The 23230-nt window shown below is 32.8% G+C and overlaps 1 protein-coding gene across 1 annotated transcript; it reads right to left on the bottom strand.

Moving 5' to 3' along the window:
* LOC109842600 (coatomer subunit delta-2-like) lies at positions 6530–23019 on the bottom strand. The gene is made up of 11 exons (XM_020411456.1): positions 22960–23019; positions 17547–17586; positions 16385–16608; positions 15345–15587; positions 13873–14041; positions 9513–9654; positions 8214–8476; positions 7969–8122; positions 7526–7588; positions 7336–7432; positions 6530–6641 (listed from the first exon to the last, which is right to left on the bottom strand). Exons 1-11 carry the CDS (start codon positions 23002–23004, stop codon positions 6552–6554), a joined length of 1530 nt encoding a protein of 509 aa, XP_020267045.1. The 5' UTR covers positions 23005–23019; the 3' UTR covers positions 6530–6551.

Below are 23230 nucleotides of genomic sequence, written 5' to 3'. Positions count from 1 at the left end.
GTTAGTTTCCATATGTACAACGCAAACGTTAGCTCTACTCTCCTTTAATCCTTCAACTAGCTCGCTGATCCAAGCCTTAATATAACAATCAATATGCAGTAAAATATACTAGTGCACATTTTTCCAACCATTTTGTGATGGATTTTCCCCCTTCGTTATTGTTCAGCATCAGAGTAACTTATTCAGTCAAGATAGCCCCCTGCAGAAAAAGGGAGAACCCGTCAAATGACTAGATATATATGTAGTAGACTTTAGGATCATATCTTGCTGAAATAATCACAGATTAGATCATATTTGAAAGCTGGCGCTTTCGTTAGCATGAGTTTCTATTTATGTTTAGCTTCATCTTCTCAATGCCTCCTTAATTTTACAAAATACTACAACATGGATCACAAAAACCATTAAGTTTTCAACTAATGCTCATTCTTCACATACTACACTATTTCCTTATATTTTTCAGATGAAAGCAGAGAGATTAAATGCCAAATAGACCAAACTCATGGCTCTAGCGTGAGCCAGACGTGTATATAAACTAGAATCAATATAATAGAATTTAGTGTACATTTTTTATGTTGGTCGTACTACAAAAATATGACCTAATTTTAACACACACTAAATTCAAGGCAATCATCTACTTGTTGAAGTGAACCATATCATAAGGATCACTTGATATCCAACTGTTGTCACCCAAAACTTGGGTGCTAAAGAAAGTTCACATTTTCTCATAATTTTGCAGGTCGTCTTCATCCAACATTGAAAGTAACGCATACAAAACCTATCCCTAAGTTACTATCTAAGAGAAAAGTAAACCCACTTGATTTTTATTTCCCAATGAAAAACCCCAAAACGTAGCACATTATTACTTTAGACCTCCATTAAGAATAGAATACTAAGTCGGACATTTTATGGACAGAATGTTCTATTTTTAATTAAAATATCTAATTTTGTCCAAGTGGAAGGTAATCAAAAGGTAGTTCTCATTTGACGTTTTTCTTCCAAAGTGTTGAGAGAGTAGTTGTTTACTATTGTTTAGTCCCACATTGGTTAAAGACAAATTTTTTTTATTTCCTTAAACACTATAAATAACATCCTAGAGAGAGAGCTAATAAACTCACTAGGGTTTTCTTAATTACATGATATCAGAGCCACCCTCATTTCTCTCTCCAATTTTCTAAACTGTAGCCGTAACCCTCCACAACCAAACCCTAGAAAACACTGTTCATCGGACACTATTCACCCAACGGTATTGTTCACCCATCAGTTAAAAAAAGTTAAGCTAATTATCTAGCTTATCAACTAGATCTTCATAGATCTTCAGGTAATTATTTAGCTTACCAACTAAATCTTCAGCTAATCATTTAGCTTACCAATTATATCTTTATAGATCTTCAGCTAATTATTTAGCTCTATGTTACGATCAGTCGTTAACAATCTCTTTGAGATAAATGATAACTCGTTTTTGATGGAATGATTTTACTTATTGAACAAATTATTTGTGTTGATTAGTTGTTGATGATTTGATTATTCCTCAGTGAGGTTGATAGTTTATTTTTGGGAGATACTAAGTTAAAGGATCTTATTTGCTATATTAATGGCGTCCTCCAGTAATTCTATTATGTCGATTGATGAGATGAAGACCCACACGGAGATACTCTCTAGCAGGATCACCTACCAAAAATTGAATCTAATTACTTACTTGGGAAGCAACTAGTTTGAGTTTATATTTCAGGACAGAGAAAGGATCATCATCTTACAGATGACCCTCTTGTACCAGTTAATGTATCCTGGAAACAGGATGATACTAGTCTACATCATTAAATTTTAAACATGGAACCACAGGTCCTTCAGCTAACAATTCACTATAATACAGTGAAACAGGTGTGGAAGTTCTTGGAACAGCTGTACTCAGGCCAGGGACACGTCAAACATGCGTATGATATCATTCAGGAGTTATTTCGGAACAGGATGGACAAGCATAGTAATGAGGACAAGAAATGACAATATTTGATTAGTTGATATATTTTTGAATTTTGAATTTTGAATTTTAAAATTTAAAATTTAAAATTTGAATTTTAAAATTTGAAATTTGAAATTTGAAATTTAGTTTAATTTTAGTTGAGTGATTTGAGGGATTGTTGTTTATTTCTATTTTTATTGCACGTTGTGTGCACGTAGTTTTTTTATAAATAAGGTTGTATGAGACTATTGAAAATCAATGATGGAATGAAAATGAAATGAAATTTGTGTTAGCTAAACTTGGTGTGAAACCATGGGTGTGAAACCCTAAGCCTACTCTTGTTTCTTCTTTTTCTCCTCAGCCGTCCGATCTTCCTCATTGCCAAATCCAGCCGTCACCTCTTCTTCGTTCTCTGCTCCACGTAAATTCCCCACCCACGTCTTCGTCTTCATCCCTCAACAATAGCAACCCAAATCAGCTCAGCTTCGTCCCTCCCACAAACCCCACCACCTCAACTCCGTCTCCGAACCCTCACTGCCACCTCACCTGAAACCCGCAGCGCCACCAGTCCACCTCAATAGCTAGTGGCAAGAGACAATTAATAGTTTCTACCAGAATGTGAACATCACCGCTAGCTCCCCTCTCAATAGCTAGATCTAAGAGCATCTCCAAGGGATCCCTTGGATGTCCCTTAATTTATGGAGAACTTTCAGGGAGGGGTTGGTTCTACTCCAATGGTCCCCCTTAAAATTAAAAGTCCACTACCCCTTAATTAATTATGTTTAGTTTTTTAATTTTATAGATTAGGATTTAATTAAATATATGGTTTATTTATAAATGAATAAATAATTAAATATTAATAACTAAAAATAATTAATTAATTAATTTAAATTAATAAATTACCTTATATAATCATTAAATTAATTAATCATATTAAATTTTAACAAATAATTAATTTAGATAATAATTAATTTAACAAATAATTAATTTAGATAATAATTTAATTACTTTAGATAATTATTAAATTAACTTAATTATATTATTTTAAATTAACTATACATTAACTAAATTTAATTAACTATAAATTAACTCTAAAACAAAATATATCATACTCCCTTTAAAAGCACGAGTACGGAAAATCTTTTTTAGACAAATATACCCCTTTATAGTTTGAACTATCTTATCTATAATCAAATTCTAATTTTTAATGGTCAATATTACCCTTCACTATTTTGAATATTTTATTTATATCTTAATCTATCCTAATCATAATCATATCTTATCCTAATCCTATGTGAACCATGTTTAGCTTAACAATTTAAAAAAACTAATATTAATAAAATATATAAAACATAAAAATGATATTAGTTTGTTAAGATAAAGAAATTACAAGTAGATAACATATTATAATACATGAAGTATTGTAAAAAACCAAAAAAAAAATTTAAAATTACAGAAAAGGCCCTGAAAAGTTCAAAATTATAAAAATCATCCCAATGTCTCAAAACTTAAAATAAAAAACATGAAATTAAAAAATTAACATCAGTTTGCAAAGAATTTAAAATTTACAGTTAACACCTCAATGTCTCAAAAATTATAGAAACACCCTCAAAAGTTTAAATTACAGACAAGCACATTAAAATTCTAAAATTTTAAAACTTACAAACAACACAGATGAATTCAAGAGATTACCATGATACACCTAAAATTTTTGACATTTAAATTTAAAATTTTGAATTAACACCCTTAATATCTTAAAAATTATAGAAACACCTTCAAAAGTTCAAATTATAAAAAGCAACACTATCCAACTTATTGTTTGTCTACAATTAATACAAAACACAAACACTAGACAAACAATATTAGATGTAAATTGTTTGTTAAACATCATCAAAACAAAGAGGCCAACAGTAAGGGGAGGCGGTATTGGGGGGATGCATTGGTGGCGGTGAGTTTTGAGAGAGGGAGAGAACGAAGGAAGAGAGAGAGGGTGAGGGCACCGTGAAAACGAAGAGGAGAGGAGAGAAAAGAATAAAAAAGTGAGTTTTGAGAGAGGGAGAGAACGAAGGAAGAGAGAGAGAGAGAGGGTGAGGGCGGCGTGAAAATGAAGAGGAGAGGAGAGAAAAGAATAAAAAACTAATATATATATATATAAATTTGTAAATAACATAAGATGAATTCAAGATATTACCCTTCGACACCTAAAAAATTAAAATTTGCCGCTCAAAATTTTTAAAAAACTCCTTCAAAATTTAAAATTCGTAAAAAAACTCGAAATTTTCAAAATTTTTAACTAGCACACATCAAATTCGTCGATTGGTAGACCGCTGAAATTTAATATTTTTTAAAATTAATTTATAGTTTTACTAATTGCAAAAGGCACCCTCAAAATTTTAGAGTTACAAGAAATATACTAACATTTAAAAAATTACCACCAACACATGAAACATAGAATTTACAACTACCAAACTTAAAAGTAAATTTTTTTAAAAACTCTTTCAAAATTACAAATCACACCCTCAAAGTTCAAAACCACAAAAATGGGCTAAAATTTTAAAATTTGGCAAAGAAAAGTGTAATTGTTTAGTATTTTTCATATATATATATATATATATATATATATATATATATATATATATATATATATATATATATATATATATATATATATATATATATATATATATATATATATATATATATATATATATATATATATATATATATATATATATATATATATATATATATATATATATATATATATATATATATATATATATATATATATATATATATATATATATATATATATATATATATATATATATATATATATATATATATATATATATATATATATATATATATATATATATATATATATATATATATATATATATATATATGGGATAGAGCAAAGGTAATATTATTGAAATAACAGAAATTCTTATTGGATGCACATCAGAAGAATTCATTTTAGAGGAAAATAAAGAGATAGCTTCTAATTTATTTAAGTAATAAATTAGGAACACAAAGAATTTTATATATATGAAATTAATATTTATTCTCATTGAAATAGAAAAAAATCAAAGTCTATATTTTGAGCAGTTTGTGTTGAACATCATAAGTACATTTGACTTCTTTGTAAAGTTAAATGAGATGATAAAAAATTAACGAGCCTAGGAAAGATAATAGCATAAAAAATACAAAATTAGCCTGATGTCACAATTGATGTAGATGATGAAGACAATACTCTAGAATTGTCCGAGAAATGATAAATGATAAACCTGAAGAAGGATTGATCTTAACTCAATAAAAAATAAAATAGAAGAAATAAAAACAATATTTTATGAATATTTTATAGAATAGTTTAATTATTTTGAGTGAAATTAGGAATCTTTAGAAGGGAGTTTCATGAATTTTTTTCAGTACTTTTATATTCTTATGTGGATGTTTTTATCATATAAAAGTATACTAGAGTTAGCATTAATCTTTAATTTATATTTTTTTATGAAGTCTATCAATGATTAGGAATAAACTTCATATTCTCTTTTGCATCGTTTTAACATACTTTAAATCAATCATTTTGTCATATTGGTTTTAAATATTCACCTTCCTTGTATAACACTATTTTAATATTTTTCACTTTGCAATGCTATACTTTCTCAAATAAAGCTTAGTTTCATATCGGTCAAAAATAATATGAAAATTCAAATTATTTTTAAATTATATTTGTTTTTTGTCAATTCAAATATCAACATGAAAATTTAAATTGGGTGTATCCCATTTAAACAAACATAAAAAAATAATTGGGATGTAAGAGTTTAAAGAAAAAAATAAGCACAAACTGTCAAAAATACTTAATCATGGTATTAAATCACGTGCATTGCACGTGTGTAAAAACTAGTTAATATAAAATTATAAGGGGAACTAAATCCATACCCATGCTCTCTTCTTTAATAAAAGATTAGTTTTCACTCAAGGGTTAATTGCCAACAGCCCCCTTTATTATCACCTAATTGTAAAGACACCCTACATAATTCTGTTTGTTACCCCTCTATAGTTCTACTTGTTGTGGATATCCTATAATATTGGTCCAGGTGTGAAAGCACCTCTTAATGAATTTTTTTGACTCCTTTAAAAGAAAAAAAATAATAATTGGGCGCCCATTTTTACCAATAGAACTATAAGATCAAACATTTTTAACGATTTTAAGGGGGGAAATTCAATTAGGAGGACTATTCGCAAACAAGTGGAATTAGAGAAGGTCTATTCACAACAAAAGGGCCAGTAGACTGTAGTGAGTCTATTTACAATTTGGTGATAATACACTAGGTATGCCTGGAATTAGACTCCGTTAAGCACATAAAAACTTCCATGTATATCTTCCACTCTTCCAAAACTAAAAGAAACAGCAAGAAACATAATGATCCACACAGTTAAAACTCCTGAACAAAAAAGGAAACCCCTCGTAGCTTAAATCAAATCCACATCCAATGTAAAATGGGCAACCATTTTCCCCTTCTAAACTCAAACCACCTCGTAATTGTCTGCTATCAGCTGTATCCTTAACCATTTTCCCCTTCTAAACTCAAACCACCTCGTAATTGTCTGCTATCAGCTGTATCCTTTGAGCATACTTTGGAGGAGGACCACCTCTAATCGGTATGACATTTCCAACCTGCAAAAAATTACAAAGCTCGTGTTAAAATACACGGACATCTTCCAAATCGCCATCTCCACCTCTTTAATCCGCAGTTTTCAAACCAAAAAACAAACATTGAGAAAATCCACAGTCAAAGGAAGACAATGGTGTATATATTGATGGTTAAAGCAAGCTAAAACAAGAACAATGAGTTACAAACTGCAGCAAAGATATCTTTCAAGGATTATTGATCATATGGAGAAGCTTGCAAATTGCATGTGATGCTTTATATAATTGCATGAAGGGGGAAGTTCAAAGAAGTAGGAACTAACAAACAAATCTTTACAGGGGAATAAATAATAAAGTTTACCAAATTTAATGGAATGAACCCTAATAATTATATCTAATAGAATAAACCCAAATGGATGGGAGCTTCATATTAGATCTAATGTGCTTACTTGGAACAGTCAATAGTGGTCCAATCACAAAACACAACATAAAAATATTAGAAGGAAAAATTAACTTTGTGGCTCTCAAAAAAGGTGATTGGAGAGATGGAACAGGATACGTTTTACTGTAAAAAAAAAAGACGGGAGAGGTCCTAATAACTCCTACTAAAGGATATAAAGATGTTAAGAACAACTGCTACTTCACAAGAATTACATTACCAAGGAAATACAGTGAATGCTATATGACAAATGCAATAAAAGCAGATAGTCAAGTGTGCAACCTTTACGTCACTGAAAGTGTTGGCCGCGGTAAACTTGATTGCGATGGGGAAGAATGAAGATGGATCAGCAGGAGGCACGACAAACTCCATGGATCCACTGTCAACAATGACAAGTTGAATGAATCATTTAAAAAATAAATCTCTGAAAGAGCTCCCATTACAGATTTATTCCTAGACATGATTATATTACCTCCGGTTAGTATTATCGACGAGAAGGATTGACCATTCCAATGTCGAATTCCTTGCATCATACCTGAAATTGAGATATCAAAGGGCAGAACCACTGGTGGAAAAACTGATATTATCTAAATATATCTGAATCTAAATGGCCATTGTTCTACCTTACAATCTTGGCCAAAGTAAATAATGTACTGAAGACTTAAGATATTAAACTCCAAACAGGATAAATACATTTTCCTCATCAGTTAGAGAAATGGTGAAGGATTCGTAAAATTCTAAAGTGGTTAAAATATTAATTCTGGCTTTTTCATTCTAAAGCAATCACACAACACATACACACACTCCACTCAACCGGTGGGAGGCATGTCCAGTGCAAAATGGTTATGAAGAAGAAAACAAAGAATCAGAATTCAGAATCTATTTACATTTGCAAAAAGGAAACATCAACTTTACCTCCATTCTCCATCTATCTGCCTTACACTAGGTGGTTCTCGACTTGCAGGAAGAGGTATAGTTATCAAAACATTTTGCAGGTCAAACGTCTCAAAAGCTTCATATTCAATATTAACAAACGTCTCACTTCCAGAAACAGTGGGCCAGCAGTTAACTGCACATAGATACAATCAATCAGTAAGCAGTGCTAAAAATGTTAAAATGAACATTGTTGAAGAAAAGATGACTTCAAAATGTAAACCCACCAGTCAATGGCAAAGAGGCCTCATTCATGCCTTGGATTCTCCACTTGATCAAATTAACATCATTTTGACCAGTGGGGAAAGGCCTGTTTGGATCCTTCAGGCCTACTATATGATTGTTGTTGAACAACTCTTTGTTAATGTTAGGATGAGTCTTGAAGCTGAGACCAGGCATCTCTTGGTTTTCGATCTGAAAAATGCACATCATATACAAATTACTCAATAATCCACATATAAATAAAATTTTCGAAACAAAAAGGAAAAATCTTCACAGACGCAGCGAAAAGAACAAATCCTTCTACTACAAGAAAGCCTCCACCCCAAATTTTTGGAGACAGACATGAAATCTGAATTGCAAAAATCTACAATTTTTCAGCTGACAACAAACTTTCTTTGTAAGTAATTAGATGAAAATATGCAGAAATCTACAAGCCTTTCAACTGACAACAAACTTTCTTAGTATGTCATGTAAACAAAACATACATAGGAACCGACATTATCATGTACCACTAATAAGACTAACTACGACAAGATGATGCAAGGTGGCTACTGAGATTGTTACTGGTTATCCATCATCGCTTATTGATTACAAAGAAAACCCTATTTCTTACTTCATATGAAAATTGAATATTAACACTTAGAATAAATTAAATTACAATAGGATACGGAAGGATAAACACTCCATGAAGTCAAACCTTAAAAAAACAAAATGCAGCCAAAGTAACATTTTATGAGAGAAATGCAGTTACAAAGGAAGGCCTTTTTTGTAATAGGTGTTTCTTAAAAACATGGGAACCAACATGTCAGTTAACCTGTCAAATAAGAATGTATAAATATATTTTCTACAATGGTGCTCCTTGATAATTAAAAAAGCAAGCTCACCTAGGTTGCAAACAGGAAAAAGTAATTATCAAAAACCTTCCCAGATATACGACTGATTAGCAAAGAGAAAAAGAATGGACCTAAAATCATGATTTTCTTTGTAGTTATATTGGTGATGTAAATGCATCTAAGCATCTAAATCAATAAAATAAACAGAAGGTGAAAACATCAAGGAACAAAAACATTCTGATGTTAGATTCTGCAATTCGGAAAAATGTGTATTTTCTTGAAATATTAATCAGTCAAAGGCATTTGTTTAATTTACACTAATGCCAGTTATCCAGGTTGAAGGTATGCTTGATCTTCAGAAGCCACTAAAGTACGACAATGAAAAAGCATATTAATCACACAGGAAGATATATGATACATGTGTGTGTGTGTGTGTGTGTGTGTGTGTGTTTTGTGTGTGTGGGTGGGGACTGCAAAGCAACAGGTGGCACATCCTCAAGAATAACTTCCCCTTCAGCTTTGAGTGAATTCATTAATTGACTTGACTTTTGTGTCTTGCCAAGCTGCATACCAAGACCTTTAGAGGGAGCTGTCGCAGTTGAAGGTGGACGACCTGGATTTTCAGATAGCTTCTTAGGAAAAACAAGAGAGCAATAATAAAACACATTATAATTTGAGGTTTTAATAGCTAAAAGATGAGAACAAGTTTTGTGGGTAAGAAGGTATGGTGCTTAAAATATAAATGGCATAGAAGCCTAAGTATAATTGTGTATGAAATTATTAAGTGATATATGAATCTCAACTAGTATGATATAAGAATAATGCACAAGACTGGTTGTGTATGAAATTATTAAGTGATATATGAATCTCAACTAGTATGATATAAGAATAATGCACAAGACTGGTACAGAAACATACCAAGTAATTTTGCATGAATCTCAACTAGTATGATATAAGAATAATGCACAAGACTGGTACAGAAACATACCAAGTAATTTTGAGTTTTGGCACTTGTTCACAAAGTGCCCACACACACTATGTTCCAATATATCATTCATTTAAGATGAATCAAGATTTTCAGGTCTATAGAAATGGCAAACATAATATGATATATAGACTTTGAAAAAGAATCAAAATCGAATCTGATTCACTGAAACAAATTTTTATGTCTAGGACTTGATTGGGGTTTTTATACTTAGTTATAAATTAAATTACATTTTACAAGAGAACCCGAATAGAATTGAAACTATACCCAAAAAAAAGTTGAGGATAAGCTGACTCATTTACAAAATCCTTAATGATCCCAAAGCTCAGGGTAAAGGGTTTAGAGAGAGTCAGGCACCCACCAACATGAATTCAGACATACTTCTTTGTTCACTGACGTACAAATCTCCCTACTCCAGGAAGTTGCTCCACGAGTTCAATTAAGCAACACGATGTTGTTGGTTTAACTTCACAACTATTATCTGATGATCCCACTAAACTCATAACATTTTGCAAGTGGTAACAGTGATGTCCATACCCATGAATATCAAAAAAACACAGTTTATATTGTCAGTCCTGCAACCAATACCATGTAAATGTAGCTCTGAAGAACAATTCATTTTGCAGCAACTCAGGCTGAATCTTGCAAATTAAGATATTATTTCTTCTAGCAAAGAATTTTACTGCCACTTGAAATGGTTTTTCTCTTCCTATGAATTGCACTATTTTGCATAAGTTACATTTAATACTATTATTACATAATGAGTTTATATAAGAGAATGTACGTTGAACATACAAGTCATCAGAAAGAAGTCATTAAAGTGAATGAAGTACTATAAGGACAAATTTTCAAAACCAACCCATTTAGGAATTTATTGCCAAAAAACGACCCCATTCAAACAAATTTGCAAAAACCGACCTGGTTTCAGCCTCAGCTCTGAAACCAGGTCGGTTTTTGAAAAAAAAAATTCCGAAACTTCACGGGAGTTGAACTCCCGTGAAGTTTAGCAGCTTTTAATTAAGCTGTTAAACTTCACGGGAGTTCAACTCCCGTGAAGTTTCACAATTCAATTTTTTTTTTTTGAACTAAGAAACTTCACGGGAGTTCAACTCCCGTGAAGTTTAGGAGATTAATTACAAACTGCTAAACTTCACGGGAGTTCAACTCCCGTGAAGTTTCGGAATTTTTTTTTTAAAAACCGACCTGGTTTCACGGGAGTTCACGGTCGGTTTTTACAAATATCCTAGAAATGGGTCGTTTTTTGCAAATAAAAACTCAAATAGGTTGGTTTTAAAAATTTGTCCAGTACTATAATCTAAAGGGAAAAATGCTTCCAGCCCCCAAAAGCCAAGTGAACGTGCTTCCCACCCCCAAGACTTGGTCAATGGGCATTTTACCCCTAAAAATAAAGAATTTGTTCTCTGAGCCCCAAAACACAAAACCCAAGACATTAAAACATGTGAAGACCATAATACCCTTCTCTCTCTCTCTTTTTTTTTTATTAAAATATAATGAGGATTATTTTATTATTTTTATTTTCTCTCTCTCTTTATCATGATGTACCAAGAGGATAGTTGAAATGATTGATGAGGATTATTTTATTATTTTTATTTTTTATTATTTTGGTTGTTTGTATTGGGAGGTTGTTAAAGTTACGGGTTAATTGTTAAGGTTACGAGTTAATTGTTAATGTTACGGGTCAATTGTTAAGGTTATGAATCCTCTCTCTCTCTCTATCATGATGTTTCTTTAATGATATTGAAATGATTAAAGAGGATTATTATTTTATTATTTTTGTTTTTTATTCTTTTTGTATTTTTAGAATATTCGTTGTTAAGGATAATGGTTGGTTGTAAAGGTTATGCATTGATTGTTAAGGTTACGGGTTGGTTGTTAAGGTTAAGGGTTTGTTGTTAAGGTTATGGGTTTGTTGTGTAGGTTACGGATTTGTTGTTAAGGTTACGGGTTTAATTGTTAAGGTTACGTGTTTAATTGTTAAGGTTATGGATTTAATTGTTAAGTTTACGTATTTAATTGTTAAGGTTACGGGTTTAATTATTACGGTTACGGTTTATTAATTGTTAAGGTTACGGTTTAATTGTTAAGGTTACGGGTTTAATTATTAAGGTTACGGTTTTAATTGTTAAGGTTACGGGTTTAATTGTTAAGGTTACAGTTTAATTGTTAAGGTTACGGTTTAATTGTTAAGGTTATGGGTTTAAATTGTTAAGGTTACAGTTTAATTGTTAAGGTTACGGTTTAATTGTTAAGGTTACGGTTTAATTGTTAAGCTTATTGGTTTAATTGTTAAGATTACCGGTTTAATTGTTAATGTTACGGTTTAATTGTTAAGGTTACGGGTTTAATTGTTAAGGTTACGAGGGAGAGAGAGAAGGGATCCATAACCTTAACAATTAAAACCTAACCTTAACAATTAAACCAACAATTAAACCTGTAATCTTAACAATTAAACTGTAACCTTAACAACCTTAACAATTAAATACGTAACCTTAACAATTAAATCCGTAACCTTAACAATTAAACACGTAACCTTAACAATTAAACCCGTAACCTTAACAACAAATCCGTAACCTACACAACAAACCCATAACCTTAACAACAAACCTTTAACCTTAACAACCAACCCGTAACCTTAACAATCAATGCATAACCTTTACAACCAACCATTTTCCTTAACAACGAATATTCTAAAAATACAAAAAGAATAAAAAACAAAAATAATAAAATAATAATCCTCTTTAATCATTTCAATATCATCAAAGAAACATCATGATAGAGAGAGAGAGGATTCATAACCTTAACAATTGATCCGTAACATTAACAATTAACTCGTAACCTTAACAATTAACCCGTAACTTTAACAACCTCCCAATACACAATCAAAATAATAAAAAATAAAAATAATAAAATAATCTTCATCAATCATTTCAACTATCCTCTTGGTACATCATGATAAAGAGAGAAAAACAAAAATAATAAAATAACCCTCATCATATTTTAATAAAAAAAGAAAGAGAGAGTGATGATTCATAACCTTAACAATTGACTCGTAACATTAACAATTAACTCGTAACCTTAACAATTAACCCGTAACTTTAACAACATCCCAATACAAACAACGAAAATAATAAAAAACAAAAATAATAAAATAATCCTCATCAATCATTTCAACTATCCTCTTGGTACATCATGATAAAGAGAGAGAGAAAAACAAAAATAATAAAATAACCCTCATCATATTTTAATAAAAAAAGAAAGAGAGAGAGATGATTCATAACCTTAACAATTGACCCGTAACATTAACAATTAACTCGTAACCTTAACAATTAACTAGTAACTTTAACAACCTCCCAATATAAACAACGAAAATAATAAAAAATAAAAATAATAAAATAATCCCCATCAATCATTTTAACTATCCTCTTGGTACATCATGATAAAGAGAGAGAGAAAAATAAAAATAATAAAATAACCCTCATCATATTTTAATAAAAAAAGAAAGAGAGAGAGAAGGGTATTATGGTCTTCACATGTTTTAATGTCTTGGGTTTTGTGTTTTGGGGGCTCAGAGAACAGATTCTTTATTTTTAGGGGTAAAACGCCCATTGACCAAGTCTTGGGGGTGGGAAGCACGTTCACTTGACTTTTGGGGGCTAGAAGCATTTTTCCCTAATCTAAAATACAACCAACAAGTAAGCTTGTTACATAGACAAAGGAAACAAAATTATCAAGCATGTCACTACATGCAAAGATCAAGTCAACAGAATGTTTCCAAGAAATTTAACGATGATTTTAGGAGATAAACAGAAGTCATAGAGTTGAAACCTTTAGACTTGCTAGAAAATGATTCCACATCTGAGCTTAATCCGAAGCCAGAACCACTTCCAAAACCGCCGCTGTTGCTAGAAATACTCATGTCACTGAAACTACTTTCAATTCTTCTCGGACCTGACATAGCCATAAATCCTCCTTTATCACCTCTGTTCTTCTCAATCTGCGACATTATGAAAAAAAAATCATAAACATAACATTATTCTGCAATGCATTTTTCAAGAGAATGTTAAACGCTATTGAAATAAAAGGGAAATATGCAACAAATACACAACATAGATAACTATTAGAACATATGTAGAGCAGTGGATACGACACGATTGTTGAAGACAAAATTAGCACAGATTCATAAGAAAAAAATTTTAGTTAAAATTCAAATTGATTAACCAGAGATACATGCTTCATTGTTGGGGTTTCACATAGTATGTGCATGTCAAACATAAAGGTCTGTGCATAAATGATTAGGCAGTCTCAATTGATCAAGACGATGCTCTCTAATTATCCACATCTCTTTCTCTAGCTCATCTATTTATGTGACTATATTGTGCTTGCAGAACTATGAATATTAGTGGGTTAGCGATTCACTTGAACAACCTAAATAGCAAATGAAAAGATGAGTTATGCAACAAGGAACATGAAATGATGCTGGTGGAGGAAGAAGATGAAACAGCATCTTGTGATGGCCAGGCAGAAATAGATGATAAACCATGGAAACCAATTTAGTTTTTTCTTAGTAGAGAATTTAGTTACCAATATGGCCGAGAATGAGGTGAAAAACATAATTTAATAGTACATCATTTTGATTAGTAAGCCTACGTGAGTTTGAGAACAAGAGTTCTGGTCAGGTGACCTATGGCCAAGAGGAAGACTTGGCATGTAACTGCAAGGCATGATTCTTGGCAACATTAGCTTTAGTGACCACAGATTTAACCTAAGAAAACAAGGTTCAAGTTAAACGCCTGATATCTCATGATTCAATTTCCATGGTAACATTCCATGAAGGTGAACAACCAAGAATAAATTTTAGAAAATAATTTATAGCTCTTACTTGACGTCAGTGGCATAGAATGGTCATTCTATTATGTATGATAACAAGTGAATCTCATGAAGAAAATAATAATAATAATAATAACAAGCGAATCTCATGAACAACAAAGTTCATTTTTTACATCCTGAAAGTCTAGCGGAAAATAGAGTATATGTGAATTCGATTAGTATAGTTGATCAGATATCATAAACCTTTATCCAGAATATTGAGGATGTCCTTGTCCTAAACCGACTGATTCGGAATCATTAATCAGAAAAAAATCACTCAATTATTAATTGTGTAAGCAACTAATTTTTTTTATATATTGATCTGGCTAGATGATCAGTATTAATATTCTCAAACCACAGTTTCAACCTAATGTGAGTTGAAAAGATTAGAAAATTACATAGGAATATTACATATTCATGGAAATACATACCTTGCTTTTGTCAATCTCACTAGCCTTCCGCTTCATGACATCTTTAGTTTCATTTATCTTGCTCTGCATGAGCAGTTTATGCAACCTTTCCTCGTGACTTTCCATTTCACAGTACTGCTTAACTTGAGCAACTGTCACATTTTCTTTATGCCCAAGAGAAATAGCTTCATCAAAGGCAAAAATCAGCTCAAAAGCCATCTTGCAAACACCTTCTTCATCTAAACTGGGTGCATATTCAGGTACCTAAAAAGATTAAAGGATGATTCAATATTAACCTTCACATGTAACATGGAGAAATCCAACTATATTTTTTGATAAAAAAAGGAACATTAAACTCCATTCAATACCATAGTGAGAAATTCTATATATGGTACTATCTCACTTCGCTTGCATACTTTTTACTAGTCCGCACTAGATAAGATGATGTATGTGGCAATAACAAACTTTTTTAAGTGCTCATCTTGACCAAGTACCCGAAAAAATGAAAATACCAACAGTTTCTAAACAATTTCATGCAGGGTGTGCATGTTTTGCAGCATGTATAGCTGCAGCAATCCTAGAACAACGGAGGCAATGTTTGAAGCAATGCTTTCTTCCTAGTTCCTGCTGCTGAAAGAGTTCTGCAACAAGAAGTTAAGTTGCAGAAAAGTGTTTTCAGTAAAATGACTCGCAGAATACCTGCCTGCAAATCATTTTGCAAATCTTACTGTAACATCTGCTGCTACTGTTTTGATTTGGGCATCCTATGTCATAATCAACATTAGTCTTTGGGTTGACTTCTAAACAAATGAAAGGAAAATTTTTCCTTCTCTTGCAGTTCCAAACAAGCAACTAGCAGAAGTATATAGAACACTACACATATATACACATGTTTATAAAATTTAAAAAGAGTTTAGCAGTTACTAAAAACTTCTTTTGAGAAATTATCATTGTGATACAACAACAAAATGCAAGGAGAAATTACAATATCATGAATGCATGGAATAGTGCTCGAGCTATAATTAAAATTTAAAACTCAGTGTAAGGCAAAAGAAGTATACCAGTTTGGATAGCAGTCTCAGTGTATCCAGGTCTTCAAGAATGTTACTTTGTTTGTTGGTCACAAGCAGCAGATAAAGTAGTTCAATTGGTTGGTAAACATAGCGAACGTTCTCAGTCTCTACATAAGTGTGTTGCTTTCCAGTTCCCACTAACTTGGGAAATGCTGCAAGCAGTCCTTCTATCCTTATTCTGGACATATCAACAAACTGTCTCGAAACAAGTGCTGCAGTTCAGCCAAAATGAAATGCGAGTTCAGTTGAATCATTTTCTAATAATCAACAGGTAAAATTGGGTAAATGAGATTTGACGATGGCCCCAGGATTAAACTGACACAATAGACACCCAATCCCATTCTTATGTTATGCTAGCAGATTTGCAATATGATTAAGCAATGCGTGTAATGTAGAAAAGAAATCTCCATAGCAGCAAGAGTTACAAACTTAGTTAGGTAGCTCAATTTTTTTCAGAGAACAAATTGATCTTAATTTTTAGCAGTTACAGATGAGAGAATATTGAACAAAGTTTCAAGACAATAAAGATTTGTGCATGATATAGTGAATGTTTTTTGTACTTAAAATGTTGGGAAAGAAATGTAGATGTAGGAGATTAAAGAGAATAATGTGTCAAAAAGATCATTTGATGAAAAATAAGTGTACTTTATTAGCTTTATAAACTCACAAGAATTCCTCCTAAAGACATGGGTAACTGAGAAAAACCAAATTGGTGCTACAGGAGGTCCTAGGTTGAAGATCGGGTTAGAACGCAGACTAAAAAAGTACTCAAAAGGATGCCTACACCATAGAAATAGAAGGAAAATGTAACAAAAAAATGAAGATTCGGTGCATGCCAACAAATTTGCAATATTGACGAGGATAGGAAATCGCAACAACAGAATATGGTGGTTTCAATTTCTGGCCTACTATATAAAAAGGAAACGAATAGATATTTATAGGATTCCACTTTTTACTTGGAATAAGCACATATTGATTAAATTCCTTAAATTTTAAAAGTCATAAATGTCCTTTTCAATGGTACAGTGTGTCTTTGCCACGTACAGAAGTGAAATTTTTCATTATATAACTCATAAACTAACACATTAACAAGTATAAGAAAATAAGAGAAAGCATGTAACTTCCATTAAGAGACAGACAGAAAACCCACCTTTGCCAGTCTTGCTAATGATAGAAGCTGCAAGGACCACCTGCACATAGAGAAATTCTCAGAAATAAGGAAAAAATTCTTTTTCTCAAACTTGAAACAATAATTTACGTTGTATGAAAGCTGAATGGGTTTTTTGTTTTTCTTCCGCATTTGCCATCCACTTTTCAATTTATTTTCATTTTTAGCATCTGAAATTTGCTTTGGGACCAAGGGTATTTTAGTGGGCCAATGCCAAATTTCATCATTTACTGTTCATGCCTGATGCCAAACAGGGCATGGGGTATCAGGATCAGCAATCTAAATCGAATAACGCACCGTTTCGCCAAAATTCATGATCTTCGGCAGGAAATTAAATTCAAAACGATTAATGTGACACAGATTGATTTAACAAGATTCGCATCAATAGTTATAAATAATTTCAATTCTCAATCAATTTAATCGCAATATTCGTTATCGGGCACAAGTTCTAAAATCAATGTCAAAATTGCAACAATCACACGTTCATCAGTTACTCTCAACTCACGAGTATGAGCTAAGCGGCGAATATACGATAAGAATTTAGAGATCTGTATTACTCATGCAATTACCTAATAAATGAAATTAACGGAAAAATATAGAGAGAAACTGATACCATCGTCGGGCTGAAAAATCAGATCCAACTGAGTTCGGAATCGGGTCCGATCAAAACAAACCAGATCCGAAGACAAAACAGATCCGAATTTTGCCTTTCCCTGCGTTGTCTTCGAACTGAGGGAAAAGGAGGACGGCGGCGGACTTCAGTGGCTGAGGGAGGGCGGTAGCTGTTCGGATGCAGCGAACTCGAATCGGCGACGAGTGCGGGAGAGATCTGACGACGACGACGAATCTGTGGTGCTGTTCGCCGGGGAAGACGGTTCTGTGGTGGAGGGAGGTGAGGGGTGTTCGAGGATTGAGGAGGCAACGGAGGACGGTGGCCTGGGGCTGACGGGAATTGAAGAGGAAGGCGAGAGAGAGTGGCTATTATATTATTATGAATATATTATTTTTAAATTAACATTTGTTAGAAATAATTTATTTTATTTATAATAATTTTAAGGGAAAAATATGTCCAGGCCCCAAAAACAGAAGAGCTTTGCTACAGGGACCCAAAATATGGGACTAATAAAGGGGACAAGTGATGTGTCCCCCTCCTATTGGATAATGAGTTGGCCATCATTAATGATGGCCAATTCATTATCCAATAGGAGGGGAACACCTCATTTGTCCCCTTTATTGGTCTCATATTTTATGTCCTTAAATAATTTTTCAAAACAGAAACTTCATGTGCTGCAGCCCCTCCTAGTTTACCTCATGTGCTTCAGCCTCTTGAAGTGTGACATTTTGTGCTGCAGCCCCTTTTTAACAATTATTACATGTCAGCTAAGCTAAAATCCCCAAAATAACATTATCCCCTCTCCTCAATCTTTCAAACCCAGTTCTCTCTCTCTCTCTCTCTCTCTCTCTCTCTCTCTTCTCTCTCTTTAAAAACAATGGCTTTTTTAAGCTAGTCGCCCTGGCCCTCGTCCTCCTCGCCGTCGCCACCTCCGCCCAGGCACCCAAGCCTCCCCCGAGTTCGCCTCCCCTCCTCTCCTCCGCCCGACCTCGTCGCGGTAGCTCGTCGCCGCTCCCCGTCTCGCCCTCGACTATGCCGGAGTTCGCCGCTGCGCCTGCCACTTTTGAACCCTATAGTATGGTAGGCTGGAGGAGGATGACCAAGAGAAAAGAGTGCATGATGCCCAAGAAAAGTGAAAAATGAAGGGGCTACAGGCACAAGGCCACTCTTTTTTTGGAATTTAATGAGAAGCCACTGCTTGTTAAGGAGACTGTTAGTCAAGATGGCGAAGAGATGCATGTTGGGTTTGAAATTTTAAGAGCTGATCTTGGTGTTGGAGCTGAGGAAGGAGGTGGCGAAGCTTTTTTTGATAAATTTAATATTGGTATTCTTATCTTTGCTTGGATTTTGTCATGGAGTATTCTCCCCGAAGAAATGTTGAATGCCTTAACTTGCAGGAATTTGATGCTAAAATTTGATGTTGGTATTCTTATCTTCGTTTGGATTTCATGTTCGTGTTAGTTCTAACTTAGTTCATGTTAGCTCTAAATAGTTAGTGTTCTAATTTAGAACTAACAAGAACTAAGTTAGAACTAACAGGAACTGAGTTAGAACTAACATAAACCCAGTTAGACCTAACATGAGTTAGAACTAATTAGAAAGCTGGAGTCGTGCTCAAGCCGTGAAATGCCGCGTGCGATGTCCTCAAGGAAGCAAAACACTTAAATAATTTGATTTGCATATAAGTTGGCTCCATAACCCGTATAATAGGTATCCAAACCGATGGTTCTGGGACTAAATTCATACCACAAATGCTCTCATTCTCTACCCACTAATTTTTTTTGTCTTTCATGTTCCATGATCACATACTAATTTGGATTTAGCATTTTTATTTTATATGCTTTTCAGAATTAGTGCAGCATTATTCCAAAAACCGACGCCCAAATCCTGCTGTATCACGGCTGTTCCTCTCTTCGCTCCTTGCAAATCCTTGTCGTGTTGTTAACAACGTCGACACGATCACTGAAATCACCATATTCTTTCGATAATTAATTCACTAATCAATGCATAATGCGCATTTGGGAGTTTGCAACATCTGCAGAAAGTTTTCTTGTGCCATTTCGTAACTATCATTGTATAAATTAGAACTAACTTGGTATAAAATAGAACTAACATTGTATAAATTAGAACTAACTTGGTATAAATTAGAACTAACATGGTATAAATTAGAACTAACGTGGTTAAAATTAGAACCAATTTGTTATAAATTAGAACTAACTTGTTATAAAATAGAACTAATATGGTTAAAATTAGAACTAACGTGGTATAAAATAGAACTAACTTGGTATAAATTAGAACTAACACGGTATAAAATAGAACTAACAACTTGGTATAAATTAGAACTAACGCGGTATAAAATAGAACTAACGTGGTATAAATTAGAACTAACTTGGTATAAATTAGAACTAACGCGGTATAAAATAGAACTAACGTGGTATAAATTAGAACTAACTTGGTATAAATTAGAACTAACGTGGTATAAAATAGAACTAACATGGTGTAAATTAGAACTAATGCGGTATAAAATAGAACTAACATGGTATAAATTAGAACTAACTTGGTATAAATTAGAACTAACGCGGTATAAAATAGAACTAACGTGGTATAAATTAGAACTAACATGGTATATAATAGAACTAACACTGTGCAGATTAGAACTAACATGCTACATAATAGAACTAACACTGTATAGATTAGAACTAACACGCTACAGAATAGAACTAACACGCTACAGAATAGAACTAACACTATGTAGATTAGAACTAACACGCTACAGAATAGAACTAACACTGTGCAGATTAGAACTAACACGCTACAGAATAGAACTAACACTGTGTAGATTAGAACTAATACGCTACAGAATAGAACTAACACTGTGTAGATTAGAACTAACACGCTACAGAGTTAGTTCTATTTTTATACTAAGTTAGTTCTATTTTATACCATGTTAGTTCTATTTTATACCAAGTTAGATCTATTTTATACTAAGTTAGTTTTATGTTATAACAAGTTAGTTCTAATTTTAACCCCATTAGTTCTAATTTTAACCACTCTCCGTGCGCCTCTCTCATTTGGGTGTCGTGGGCTCCAACCAAACAAGTACCTAACAACAAATAATTACAACAAATCACAGGATTGTGATAGTTACGGAATAGCATTTTTATTTTATATGCTTTTCAGAATTAGTGCAGCATTATTCCAAAAACCGACGCCCAAATTCTGCTGTATCACGGTTGTTCCTCTCTTCGCTCCTTGCAAATCCTTGTCATGTTGTTAACAACGTCGACACGATCACTGAAATCACCATATTATTTCGATAATTAATTCACTAATCAATGCATAATGCGCATTTGGGAGTTTGCAACATATGCAGAAAGCTTTCTTGTGCTATTTCGTAACTATCATTGTATAAATTAGAGCTAACTTGGTATAAAATAGAACTAACATTATATAAATTAGAACTAACTTGGTATAAATTAGAACTAACGTGGTATAAATTAGAACTAACGTGATTAAAATTAGAACTAATTTGTTATAAATTAGAACTAATTGTTATAAAATAGAACTAATATGGTTAAAATTAGAACTAATGTGGTATAAAATAGAACTAACTTGGTATAAATTAGAACTAACGCGGTATAAAATAGAACTAACGTGGTATAAATTAGAACTAACTTGGTATAAATTAGAACTAACATGGTATAAAATAGAACTAATGTGGTATAAATTAGAACTAACATGGTATAGAATAGAACTAACAATGTGCAGATTAGAACTAACACGCTACAGAATAGAACTAATACTGTATAGATTAGAACTAACACGCTATAGAATAGAACTAACACTGTGTAGATTAGAACTACCACGCTACAGAATAGAACTAACACTGTGTAGATTAGAACTAACACGCTACAGAATAGAACTAACACTGTGTAGATTAGAACTAACACGCTACAGAGTTAGTTTTATTTTTATACTAAATTAGTTCTATTTTATACCACATTAGTTCTATTTTATACCGAGTTAGATATATTTTATACTAAGTTTTATGTTATAACAAGTTAGTTCCAATTTTAACCCCATTAGTTCTAATTTTAACCACTCTCTGTGCGCCTCTCTCATTTGGGTACCGTGGGCTCCAACCAAACAAGTATCTAACAACAAATCACAGGATTGTGATAGTTACGAAATGGCACAAGAAAGCTTTCTGCAGATGCTGTAAACTCCCAAATGCTCATTATGCATTGATTAGTGAATTAATTATCTAAAGAATATGGTGATTCCGGTGATCGTGTCGACGTTGTTAATAACACGACAAGGATTTGTAAGAAGCGAAGAGAGGAACAGCCGTGATACAGCAGAATTTGGGCGTCGGTTTTTGTGAATAATGCTGCACTAATTTTGAAAAGCATATAAAATAAAAATGCTAAATCCAAATTAGTATGTGATCATGGAACAGGAAAGACAAAAAAATCAGTGGGTAGAGAATGAGAGCTTTTGTGGTATGAATTTAGTCCCAGAACCACCGGTTTGGATACCTATTATACGGGTTATGGAGCCAACTTATATGCAAATCAAAATAGAAAAGGACAGCTATCAAGATTGTTTAATCTATGACATTACTCACGGGAACTTATATGCAAATCAAATTTAGAACACTAACTATTTAAAGCTAACATGAACTGAGTTAGAACTAACACGAACACGAAATCCAAGCGAAGATAAGAATACCAACATCAACTAACACGAACACGAAATCCAAGCGAAGATAAGAATACCAACATCAAATTTTAGCATCAAATTCCTGCAAGTTAAGGCATTCAACATTTCTTCAGGGAGAATACTCCATGACAAAATCCAAGCAAAGATAAGAATACCAATATCAAATTTATCAAAAAAAGCTTCGCCATCTCCTTCCTCAGCTCCAGCACCAAGAACAGCTACAAGAAAACTCACAATCAATAAATTAGTTGATCGGGTGGAGAGAACAGCTACAAGGACCAAAAGGAAACCGTTGATCGATCGATGAATGGAATTGGGGCACTGGATTTGG

This window comes from Asparagus officinalis, chromosome 5, assembly GCF_001876935.1.
Source record: "Asparagus officinalis chromosome 5, Aspof.V1, whole genome shotgun sequence".
NCBI classification, from domain to species: domain Eukaryota; kingdom Viridiplantae; phylum Streptophyta; class Magnoliopsida; order Asparagales; family Asparagaceae; genus Asparagus; species Asparagus officinalis.
This window is presented reverse-complemented; position numbering and strand designations above follow the sequence as displayed.